The 13328-nt window shown below is 35.8% G+C and overlaps 1 protein-coding gene across 1 annotated transcript; it reads right to left on the bottom strand.

Annotated features, from left to right (window-relative positions):
- Positions 1-352: 352 nt before the first annotated feature.
- On the bottom strand, positions 353-9140 carry LOC132031382 (histone-lysine N-methyltransferase, H3 lysine-9 specific SUVH1-like). The gene is given in 3 exon segments (XM_059421316.1): positions 353-710; positions 6918-7313; positions 7315-9140. Coding segments are annotated over 2 exon segments (1980 nt in total). The 5' UTR covers positions 8950-9140; the 3' UTR covers positions 353-710; positions 6918-6968.
- Positions 9141-13328: the final 4188 nt, after the last annotated feature.

Below are 13328 nucleotides of genomic sequence, written 5' to 3'. Positions count from 1 at the left end.
GAACTTAAACTCCATTATTAGCCTAAAAGACTTCATCTATATTATTGGGCCCGTGCGCAGCACAAGCAACACTTAGCAAGGGGAAACAATTAGGAACCAGATCTCAATAGAAAATGTGAAAGGTTAAGTGCAAATTGTCCATTAAAGCATAATACAAAAATTAGCATTAGCTATGGGCTTAGAGCACCTGCCATATCATTGTGATATGTGAAAGAGAGAGGCTTGCTGGTCAAAGCAATCAAGAATATATACACCCCCTTCTTTTTCCTTTAAAATGAAGAATGTACTACTTATAGTAACCTAGCTTTATACTCCCAACAGTCTAACAGCCACAAGAAGCTAGAGACCAAAATGGAAGTGATAAGATATTCTCCTTTCCCCTTTCATTCCAAACAAAGTAAAAGAGGAGGGATTGAAAAACAAGCAGATACAACAAAATAACAGGGAATAGTTCAATACTACCGGCCGATGAGAAATACAAAAATTATGATTAGCTAGACCTATGCCTCACCAAGCTGATTAGAAATTACAATCCTAAAGTTTAATGCATCAAAGCTACAAACAGTTACAAAAGCTTTAGTAAGCTGATAAGATACAACTACAAATACCAAGGGCTTGTCTCCCAGTGATGCGATAAATCTACAGTTTGAAGCCGTCCATTCAAGGGTAGCTGCTCAGCGCCTTTGTCCATATTTTCAACTTCTGACCATCTGAAATGGGGGAAAACCAGCATGCTTAGCATTTTGTCCACCATAGTTTGTTTTATGAGTGCAGGAAGAACACAAAAAGATTTATTGAGAGGAAGAAGAGAAATGAAGGAAGCAAAAGAAATAGGAAATGAGAAACACATAAAAATTCAGACCACACCCAAATGATGAGAATACAGTTGATTCATAAGGTGTCTACTTCCAAAACCACTGTGGATAGGCTACAATGAGACACAAAAACAACATACCCAGTGTAATCCCACAAAGTGGAGTCTGGGGAAGGTAAGATGTACGCAGACCTTACCCCTACCTTTGTGGGGTAGACATGTTGTTTCCGAAGACCCTCGGCTCAAAGGATACAATATGAGACAAAAGTTGCAAAATGGAGGAATACAAGGTAAAGTAATCTGTTCCTAACTGATGTATAGCTGCTGCCTTCTAGAGTTATAGCCCTCTTCCCCTTAGGCCTTATCACCAAATACTAATATGGCAAAGAAATCCAACAAACTAATGCTTTGCCACTTAGATTTGTGTCATAGGGCAATGAAATAAATGATGCAAAGAACCACAATATCTAGGGAGATAACAAGCAAACTAGTTTAATAATTCTAGACTGATGTCAGTGCTAAAGTTCCAACTCTCTAAAAGCATATAAATCACACCTGCAACACAGACACCACAAATCTAGATGGTGAGTATCAGATAACAAACTATGGTATAGGAACTCGGGATCAGTGGAATACTAACATAAACATGATAGATATGTCACCGAATATGTGTCTCCTTTCCTTCTCCTGCCAAAATTAGTGAAGTACCCTTGTGCTTGTCTGAGTAACAGCAGGACTAAGAGGCCATTTGGCTTAGCTTAAAAAAAGTGGCTTATAAGCTAGTTTGACTAAAAAACAGCTTATAAGCTGGTTTGACCACTTATAAGCCAATCCAAACGGGCTCTAAGATTTTATCAAGTGTTGCAATTTACTTTAATGAGCATCCATGTTAAAGGAAAATATCATCTAATCAAAATAGAACTTGAGAAACACTTCAACTCCTCCAATAACTCGATTCAGAACCTAATGATCAGTTCACAGCTTGATTCGAACTTGTGACGTGCATCTAACCTGTCACACATTGTGATCTTACCAACCAAAGCCCTGAGGAAAACGTGGCTTTGTTTCTTTTTTTTCCCGATAAGGTAGAGGAAAAGCATAGCATAACAAATGCTCTTTGCATGAAGTAGCTGAAGAATAAAAATATCACCTATTACTTTTAAGTCTTTAACGCAAAGTAGCAAAGAGAGAGTTTGAATATATTTTTGTGTCCCCTGGACATGCCACGATTGTGCTGGACTGCTTTCTTATCTATTTTGGGTATGACTCCAGTGCAGAAGAAGGCTGAAGAGTTCAGGATGCAACACCCTGTAGATTATGCAGAGTTCATGGAAGGAGAGGAAAAGGGAACGCTCTGAAGGACAAGCAACCAGTCTTGACTTTATTTTCTTGTATTAGCTTTTTGAATGTATGGTGTAAGTTTAGTATTTACTGAAAAAAGAAAAGGAAAGAAAACCCTGAAGCTTCTGAGAGCTAAACATGACACACAGTTCACAATACTTTCATAGCACTCTTTTGTAAATAAAATACCTTATCCCGAGAAAAAAATTCCAATTAGAATGACTCCAAACTTCTACTATATAGACTAACACTTCTCACTAACCTCAACTCCACCCCCTGTAATCTATCTCTAAACACACCTAGAACTGAAACAGCCAGAGCAGTAATGACCGTTTCATTTAGGAAATTCCAAAAACAACCAATCACAGTAACTGTCCATCTTTTCAATAAGAACATTTTACTAGAGACTATAGTTTCTAACCCGGCTACTGTAACTGTACACTTAACTTTCGGCTTTAAGATATCAAGGTAGCTAAAAGTTCAGGATAATTAGCTGATGTTAAGGAATAGGAAACCTTCAGCAAAAACGATCATGCAGAAGGATGGAAGGAAATTGTTTATACAAAAACACAAATGAAAAACATCCAAAATATGGAAGTATCGTGTCTATAAGTAAACTCCTCAAACCCATCCTCATCCCCCTTCCTTGGGGAAAAAGAATGAAAATTTAAAGAGAGAGAAGGTGGACATTCCACCAAAATGTTTCTAAAACAACAACAGTGTGATCCCACGAGTGGGGATATAATATACATTTAAAGAGAAAAAACCACTTTGACCACATAGCAAAATATAGAGACACATATGACGTCATTATTGCCTTTAACTTTCAGATTTTGCTTGCTCAAGCAAATTAATACTTCCATAATTGTGCAGGCCACGATAGACATAAAGGTTAAAGTTGTCATGTCGTTGACTTCTCACAGCTAAACCAAGCATCAGTGACTTTTCCTTTGTCCTGTTTCTTTCTTTGTTTTTTGAGGGTCCCTGGATTCTTCTTCGAACCTATGATAAGAGTGGATGCAAACCCGAACAGAATAACCTATTTTGTGAATCATGCCATCTCTACCACGAGTCTAACCTTCCTCATTAAAAACTTGAACGGATAAATCAATAAGTTGCAGTGAAAATGGTCCATTCTAAGGACACTAAGGATGACAAATTAACATCTCTAAGCCCTTGGTTGAATCTCTAGCAAATGGAACTTGATTTTGATCAAAAGCAGAGGAACACTTGACATCATCAGGTTCCTCAACCTCTCTTTGAAAATGTAAAATTTGTTAAGAATTGGTCAGATCAAGGAATTTCAATTGATCGAAAAAAGAGAGGTGAAAACATAATGGAGGAGCTAGCTGACATTATCGGCTGCAACTTTGGTTCATTCCCTACTACTTATCTTGGCTTACCACTGGGAGCAAAATTCAGATCCACTGAAATCTTGAATGACATCATAGAAAAATTTGAGAAGAGACTTGCAACATGGCAAATGGAATATCTCTCATTAAGTGGCAGATCAACACTTCTTAATAGTGTGTTGCATAGCATTCCAACCTCCTATATGGCTCTTTTTCCTATCCCAGCCAAGGTTGTGAAGGCGACAGGGACATAAATTTCATTTGATGAAGTGGAAAAAGGTAACCCAACCAAAATTTCATGGGGTACTGGGCATCAAGGACCTTTCTGTTCACAACAATAGCATGATGATGACGCAGCTGTGGAGATATTGGAGGTCGCAGGGTTCTGGAAAGAGGTTATCAAAGCCAAGCATGGGGAGTGAAACCACTGGTGCTCAAAAATTTCAAATACTCCCTATGGGACTGGTGTGTGGAAGTGCATTAGTAAATTATGGAGCACTTTCTCATAAAACATCCACTTTGCAGTAGATAATGGTGCACACATCAGGTTTTGGAAGGATAAATGGATAGGAAACTCCTCTCTAGAGGAAGACTACCCAAGCCTATTTCTTATAGCTCAAGATCCCTTTTCTACCGTTGCATCAAACAGAGGAGGGGATATTTGGCACCTGAAATTAAGGAGGGACATGCATGACTCGGAGATAAATCGGTTGATAGACCTCTTACCTAGATTACAGCAAAGCAAACTCTCAAGACTGACGATAAGCTTAGATGGGAAAATATGGTGGAGGCAACTACACAGTCAAGGAGGGATACCAACAGAGCTGTTCAAGCAACTCTATGATAGATAACTAGCCTTGGAAACTCATCAGGAAAACTAAACTACCTCCTAAAGTCTTGTCTTTCACTTGGACAGTGTTATATGAGGGATGCCTTACTCAAGATAACCTAATTAAGAGGAACTTCTAATTACCCAACAGATGCTACTTGTAGAGGTGGCAAAATTAGCCCATGAAATCATAACCCGCACAACCCGTCTAAGCTTGGGCTGGTTATTGACCGCCCATTTATTAGCTCAGCCCATTTCAGCCCAACCCATTTCTACCCATCAAAATTTGGGCTGATATTTAGCCCAAATTGATCCATGAGAAATCTTATCAAAATATTTTCAAAAATACATTTTTTTATTTGATATGTTATACATAGCTATAATAAAGAAAATTAATACTTTTTTAGAAAAAATAAAGTAATTAAAACTTAGTAAGAGTTGGGTGGATTGTTTGACCCGCATTTTAGCCCATTTCAGCCCAAGTAACTTTTGGGTGGGTCCCTAACGTGCCCATTTATTAACTCAGCCCATTTTGACCCTCCCAAACTCAGCCCAACCCGCCCATTTGCCACCTCTAGATACATGTGCCAACTGGAAGCTGAAAGTACATGGCATTTTCTATTGCACAGCCAAGTGACTATGGATGTTTAGAGTATGTTCATGTGTATGTTTGGTCTCAAATGGGTCACTCCTACACGGTGAAGGATGCTTATGAGAGCTGAAGGAGTTTATGAAGAGTTGATAAAGACATTAAGAAAATCTGGGCAATGCTTCCTGCTTGTATATTTTGGTGTTATTTGGACAGAGAAACAACAAATGTTTTGATGGAAGCTCAACTTCATTAGGCTTCTAAAAAGCTAGGTGTATTTCTATTTTGTACTGTTGGTCTAGAATGCACCCTGTTAACAATGTTGATCAATTTTTATATTTCATTGGCTCTTTAGAACTGGATTAGTCAGTTATGTATAGAAGCCAGCTGGAATTTTTTGTCAGCTTAAATGCCGTGTCATGTAGTCTTAGCATTTTCTTGATGCCTTCTATTGAATCCACTTACTTCAACCAAAAAAAAAAAAAAATGAACAGGGAAGGAAACACATGGGACTATCTTAAATGTATAAAGGTGCGAGTACCTGATACAAGGAGAGATCTCGAGGTCGGAGTCAAACAACAAACAAACAGCAACATACCTAATGTAATCCCACAAGTAGGGTCGGAGTCATCATTTCTAAAACTTTAGGATTCACCATAGGGATATAACTATGACTAAGGGAGCGGGGTAGTGCAAATAAATCGTAAATAAGATACATATGACATTTGATTAAAGTTATTGGAAAGTACATTTCTTTCAATTGACAATCACTAGATCTACTATTTTAAGTTATTCTAGTAGTGTTCAATAAACCTTATTTGTTTAAGTTATTAAAAGTCACCCAAGGTAGCCAACTTATTTATTACTCCCTCCGTCCCAATTTATGTGGCACTTTTCGCTTTTCGGGAGTCAATTTGACTAAACTTCAAAGCTAAATAGGATTAGATTAACATAATATTTTAAGATTAAAATTTATATATTTGAAAAACACATGAAAAGGACCATATTTGCAACTTTTCTCATATCAATTTGGTGAAAAAATACATATTAAAATGTTGGTCAAAATTCATGAAGTTTGAATCTCGGGAAACGAAAAGTGCCACATAAATTGGGACAGAGGGAGTATAAGATATAAGAATCTGACAAGTAAGCCAACTTTTTAAATTATTCTTGGGCTTGTTTAAAAGTTATTACTAGAAAGAAAGAAAAAAAATTGTTTTTTGCAAAAATAAACTGTTTTTGTACTCAAACCAATATGTGTTCTAAATAAGATCATGCACTTATTGAAGATTGTGCTCAGCCATTTTATCAAATAACAGCTTAAAAAATTTAATACTATTTTTTTCAAAATAAGGAAAAAAAATAGGGATTGTGCCACTACCCTAGCTTGTGCCACTACCCTAGCTTCTGCCACTTTTCTTATATGTTCTAAGGCGGTATTCAGATTAAAATCCAGTTGTCGGCACCAACGATCGCAAACCAACGATATTCAACTCATCTTTTCTTGATTTCACGGTATCCTTCCCACCCTCCCCTTCCTTCCTTCTTAATTATCCAGACTGAGTCAAATCCGGCACAGACGAACACATGTGCACTTGTGTCATTTTGTATTGACACCACAAAGCAGAAGATTAGTGCAACACAACATAAGGCCCTTCACAAAATTTACATAACAGGCCTAACAACCAACATAAAAGGAAAACAAGTCGACTCGAAGATCAGTTTTACAAACTAAACAGGTCTAAGTCACAATAATCGAAGATTTTTTTAAAAAAAAAAAAAGCCGGCTTCTTCAAAAATATTCACCAATTTACTTAAAATGTTCACATGACCACAAAATATTCACCAATTTACTTAAACTACATTAACATGACTTTAAAAATTCACCAATTTATTTTACAACATTCACATGATCATCACTACTCATGGGTTATAAAGAAAAAAATGAGCAGTTACAATGAGAATTTTAACTTTTGAGAGAGGAAACGTAACCTGATCTGGTGGATTTGTGACTAGGAAACTCCTGTTATCAGACCTTGAAGACTAGTGAAAATACCTTCTACAGTTCAACGAGCCACATAAGCACTGCTTTCTCCTACGATCTGCTTTGTTAATACCATAATCATAGGTTAATTCTTGCATGGGAGGAATGTGTCTAATGGCAAAAAAGGCAATATGGAAGTATGCCTCGTTGTTACTTTCTCGTACAACAAGCTTCCAGTATACATTAGGTGAACAACTATGGTTCATAAAACGAGCAATATTTCCACCATTTTTGGCACTTATTATAAGGGGAAAAGGGACTTTTCGAGACTCGTCATTATAATCGTGTACAGCTTCCAGTGGTTCATATATACGGGTCGCATCAAAAGTGTAATTGTCATCCTTTGTCATTACCAACGTCAATGACTTCTCCAGCATATTCACAAATAAAACCACCTCCACGTATAGGATCCAAAGACCTGAGCCCCCAACCTCTATTTTTTGTTTTAAAAACTTCCAAACGAACTTTAGGACCCCCTTGAGATATTCGATTTCGGCAGTCAGGAGGGCATGAACAGGCTGAAAAACACTCACGTATCAAGGTTTTGTAACTCATAAGAACTCCGAGTGAACTATAAGGCAGAAAGCCTTCATTCCTCTGAATACAAGGGCAATTAGAGTCACCAGATTGGCACCCATCAAGGCAGTGACAACCCGGAGAGGGTCTAGGCATTATGAAAGGTTTTGAATACTTTAGAGTAGGAATATATGTGAAATAGGCAGGTCCTTTCTCGTCATCTACATCATTAACAAGACAAACTGGTTGTCTCTCCGCACCAGATGTCAAGTCTGGTAAGATGACTCCAACACGTGACGCCACACCATCCTTCCATTGCTGAATTGACTTCCATACTTTGAATGCTTCAGGCTGCCCAGGTACTCTCACAAGTTTGTACTTGAAAACATTGCACTCCGACTTGCTTTTCTCTGTCCATGATTCCTGAACCTTATAAAGTCCGTCATAAATATAGATCTTACCAGTTGGATTTGCGACATCCTTAACACCCCTAATTACTCTTACCTCATTGGCACGATGCACACTCTTTTCCAAAGCAAGATTGCCCCCCTCAAGTTTCTGATCAAACATTTTCCCATCCTTTCTCTGGACTCCACCCTGGCCAGTGTAAACTAACAAGTCTCCGTCACCTCCATCATCATCATATCCTCCCGCAGACACTATGCTGACTGCAAGAGGTTCTTCATCCCTTGTTAGTTTGGGACTCACATAATCTATCCCAGACATAGTTGGTGCATGCAAGCCCACTATACACAGTTCCATCCTGAAGAAGAAGATGTCACCAACTTCAACCCCAGGTACATTTCCAATCCTCTTTGTTTGGTTTGTACGAATTCCCTTCGTCCTCAGCATATTAGAAGCTTTTAAGTCTGGCCTTGTATCCCTGGACTCGTCAATTTGGGCCATCCTTCTTCTGAACAAGTCAAAAACCAATAGTATCCTCGCGACTACCTCCTTGTCACCATCAGCTTTCTTTACTTGATCCAACTCAACAAGCTTAAACGACGTGAGCAGCTGGTTTAACAGAGGTTCGACATCCACTTCCACACGAGGGAACTCAGCAGCCTGCTGAGACCTCTTAGGCTTTTTCGGTCTTCCCTTTTTCTTTCCAGTACTGGAGTCCTCTACATCATTAACATGCACACCATCATCTTCTACCGCTAAACCATCTGCTCCAGCACTTCTGCCAGGCCTCGTTGACCTCCCACTATTTAAAGGAACCCCACTTGTAGTTTGTTGACTAGTTTCATTTGGAGCTACAAAAGGGAAAATTGGAGAAACCCCACTTGGGAAAGGACCAGTGGGAGGAACACAAACAAAAGGTGAGGGTTGTGGAGTTGAAAGAGATGACATTTCACTTTGGGATGGAAATACAGGGGAAAGACATCTCAAAGGCTTCACATCCAAAACCCTAGTCTTATCAACACTTAAAGGATTAGCATTAGAACCCGTACCTTGTTCCATTATCAATTCAATTCAACTTCAAGGCTGCAATTTCTTCAACTCAATTCATATTAAAGAATTTCCTGCATCATGAAAAGTCATATTATAATCCAATAGGATGATTTGAAACTTCCGGAAAATGAGAATTTAGAACTTGAAGGAAGCGAACAGGAGAAACCCATAAATGATACTCCCTCGGGTTCTTAACAAGTGTCTACTCCGATTAATTATTTTCTTTTAAAATTTACACCTATTAGTAAATTCTTTGTAACCAAAAGATTGAGAAAAGGCCATAAATAGTCAAATAGTCGGAGTAGATTAAAAATGATCTTAAATTATCATTTCTGATTTTAATCCTTTAACTATTCAAAAACTTATCAAATTTGATCTCAAAATTACATTTTTATATAACGTACGTACAAACTCATAAACCTAGTGAGATTAATGTTAAATCATTCCTCAAACATCTCTCTCTCTCTCCCGCTTCTTTTCCCTCAAGTTCATTCTTTAACCTCAACTTTTTTTTCAAGTTTCTCTAAGCTTTTCGTGGCAACCGACGGACTACGTCGGTTAAAACCAACAGGGTCCATCGGTTTTGTAAAAAAAAAAAAAAAAAAAAATCGACGGACACCCGTCGGGGTTTTTTTTCTTTTGAAAAATAAAGAATGAAATCTAGGAACTTGGAATAGAACCCGGGTACGTTCCTTGGCATTAAAGGGCTTTACCACTAGACCAGTGATATTCTTTGGTCATATACTTACATTGATTTAATTTATACTATTTTTTCGCTCTAAAAACCAACGGAGTCAATCGATTTTTTTATAAAATAATTTAAAAAAAAAAACTGACGGACTCCATCAATTTATTTTAGAAAATAATATAAAAAATAATTATATTTTTTCTCACATTTTTGCGCAAAAAATAACCGACGCAGTCCGTCGATTTTTGCCAGTTTTTTAGTAGTGTTTGAGAAGAATGGTTACAGAAATTGTGTGCCTGAGTTTGTCTTTTCGAATTTCAGAGACTCGAGAGCGACACCAGTGCCAGAATGCTCTTTTTTTTTTTAACAAGAGGAACTCGAGGAAAAAGAAGCGGGGGGAGAGAGAGAGAGAGAGACAGGTTTGAAGAATGGTTTAACATTAATCTCACGGAGGTTTATGGGTTTGTACGCTATTTGTATAAAAAATAGACGGAGATCAAATTTGATAAGTTTTTGAATAGTTAAAGGACTAAAACCGGTAAGTGTATAGTTAAGGGACCATTTTAGACCTACTCCCATAGATAAGGGACTATTTATGGCCTTTTCTCCCAAAAGATTATAGCCCTTCGTGTTAAAAAGAATGTCCACTTAACTATTTACATTTTTTAGAAAATACTACTCCCTTCAGATAAAAAAAAATGTCACTTACCTTTTTTTCTTGAGTAAAAAAGAGGAGTCAATTCCTTAAATGGTCATTGAATTTATAAAGAAATCAAACAAAACTACAAAAGTAACTTTTGAAATTTTGTAAACAATAAAATCATCAAATTATGTCATTGTTTCCAATGAAGTAAACCATTCCATTTTAGATGTAAGACCCTTTAACTCATATATAAATTATAAAATCTGTTACCTAGGCACAATTTTTCGATACTCTAAATTTTTTTTAAAATTAATATTTTTCATATTTTAATAACAAAATAGAAATATTCAATGTAATATTTCAAGCTATAGGAATAAAACAATATAACCATTTAAGTACGCTATCAGGCTTTCTTTGTTATATCAACTTATTTAGAATTATTTTGATTTTTTTATATTACTCAAGTCCAGAAGTTAAATATTTTACTGAATGGAAGTACTTGGATATAATTGAGAGACATGAGACGTTATGTCGATGCATGATGTGTGTTATTATTATTAGTTTGAAAGAATTAGAATAAACTTTCTTTATTGGTAGAATATTTGAATAAATTTTATCAAGGATTTTTTTTTTATTGGATAACTACTATGTAAAAATAAAAACAGTTTTTACAATTAGCTGCATGTATGCTTTCTAAAACTTAATATATTACAATCAAAATAATAAAACATTTTTTGTTCACAATTAGCCGTATAAAACATTTTTATATTAATTGTAATCTACTTATTTATAAAACTTAAATAAAATTACCATATTACAAGTTCATCTCCAAGAATATAAAAATAGCTAATATTATTTTTGATAATTTAAATTTTATATATCAAGGGAAAGTATTTACGATGCTTAAAAAATCTATAGTTAAGTACTGTGCTCAGTTCTAATATCATTCAACCGTATCCTTTTATTGGTTACTTAGACACAATTTTGCAATATTCTGAAACTTTTGTTCGAATTAATATTTTTCATATTCTAGAAATAAAGTAGAAATATTCAAATGGATTTGAAAAACATAGGTTAAGGGGTCTTATGTCTAAAAATGGAATGGTTTACTTTATTGGAAATAATGACATAGTTTGATGACCTTATTGACCAAAAAAATTCAAAAGTTACTTTTGTGAGATTTTTCTACAAGTTCAATGACCATTTGAGAAATTGACTCTAAAAAAGAGTGTCCGCTTATAAAATCAATAAAGAATTAACTTTATTTTTCCAAATTTGTCCCTATAAAGCGTTATGTGATCAAATCTCAATATTTATTAAATTAGGATCAGTTTAGTCAAATGACCTCTTTTTGTGTAGAAATTAGTATTTTCTTAAGGGATATGCAAATGGCTAAGTGTACGGAGGGAGTAATTCTTAGGCAAAAATAGATAATTTGACTATACTATCTCTAATTAAATAGTTATTGAAATTTGGCCACTTAACACTTGATAAGAGCAAATCTGAAAAAATAAGGTTAATTATTTCTTGATTTGATAAGTGAACACTCTTTTTGAACCGAAAATAAAGGCTAAGTGGATTTTGAACCGGATGGAGTATTAATTAGGTAGTATTTAATTACGGGTAGTTTAGTCAAAATACCTACTCTCTCCGTCCTAACTTAAGTGACTTAGTTTGACTAGATACGGAATTTAAGAAATGTAGAAAGACATTTGAATTTCATGGTTTTAAATTAAAGATTTGTGTTATGTACTAAAATGTTCTTTGAATTTTGTGATTTTCAAATTGTCATGTATGGTGTTTGAATCTCATCTCTCTCTCTCTCTCTCTCTCTCTCTCTCTCTCTCTCTATCTACACACACACATATATATATATATATATATATATATATATATATACTAGTTATGTGAGGTCCGTGCTAAGCCCGGGCCCAAACTCAAGATATAAAGTGAGTATATTTTAACTAAAGAAATATAATCGTGTTGGGCAATTCTGTAATCGCCCTTCTTTTGGGGTGGTCTTTAAATTTTGCCCTCATATTTGAAATCTTTAAAATTTGCCCTTCTGCTAACACCCATAGGTTCCTGTGTTGAACCCACGCCAGTCAAAATTTTAAAAAAAATTCGCAAGGCAAGTTTAAATTTATTTATCCGGACTCCCATACTTTTGTTAAGGAATTACCAAAGTTATGCCAACGCTGATACTTATGCCTTCGGCGTACTTGCATAAAATGCCGGTCCGCATAACTTGATAATTCCTTCACAAAGTTATCGCCGGTTCAGATAAAAGTTTGCCCATTAAAAGTATACCCCCACCCGCATAACTTTGTGAAGAATTATCAAAATTATCGACCCGCATTTATGCCTTGCTGAGTATTTGAGATAAGATCCGGGGTCCGTATAACTTTGATAATTCCTTCACAAAGTTATCTTGTCCGCATAAAAGTTTGCCCATTAAAAGTATGCTCCCCAAAACAACTTTTGTGAAGGAATTATCAAAGTTATCACGGACTCGCATACTTATGCCAAGTCTCTATACAGGTACGAGTATGCCGGTCCCAGACAAAAATTTGTAATTCCTTAACAAAAGTATGCGGGTCCCAGATACACGCGACTCAAACCTCGTCTTGCGATTTTTTTTTAATTTTTGCCGAGCGGGGTTCGAACTCGTAACTATGCGAAAGCTCAAAGGTAAATGCGAAGGGCAAAAATTAAAGACTAAAGAATATGAGGGCATAATTTAAAGACCACAAATATGAGGGCAAAATTTAAAGATTACCACTAGTGAAAAGAGCACTCCGCGCAAAAATGATTTGTGTTAGTACAACAGTACAAAGAACAACAACAACAACCATATCCATTTGTAGTCACATATGCGGTAGTTATATAAAAACAAAATTTTCATTCCACTCCTTTAATATTTTAACTTCCATTTTGATGAAATTATTTAATTCAAATCAAATTTGGAACGTATTTGACATTATAACTTATGTATCCTAATTTTCTAAAGTTATTTAGTTCTAAATAAATAATCTATACATAGTTAATGAACTTTTA

This window comes from Lycium ferocissimum, chromosome 9, assembly GCF_029784015.1.
Source record: "Lycium ferocissimum isolate CSIRO_LF1 chromosome 9, AGI_CSIRO_Lferr_CH_V1, whole genome shotgun sequence".
Classification (NCBI taxonomy): domain Eukaryota; kingdom Viridiplantae; phylum Streptophyta; class Magnoliopsida; order Solanales; family Solanaceae; genus Lycium; species Lycium ferocissimum.
Note: the sequence above shows the minus strand (reverse complement) of the source record. Positions and strands in the feature narration are given on the sequence as shown.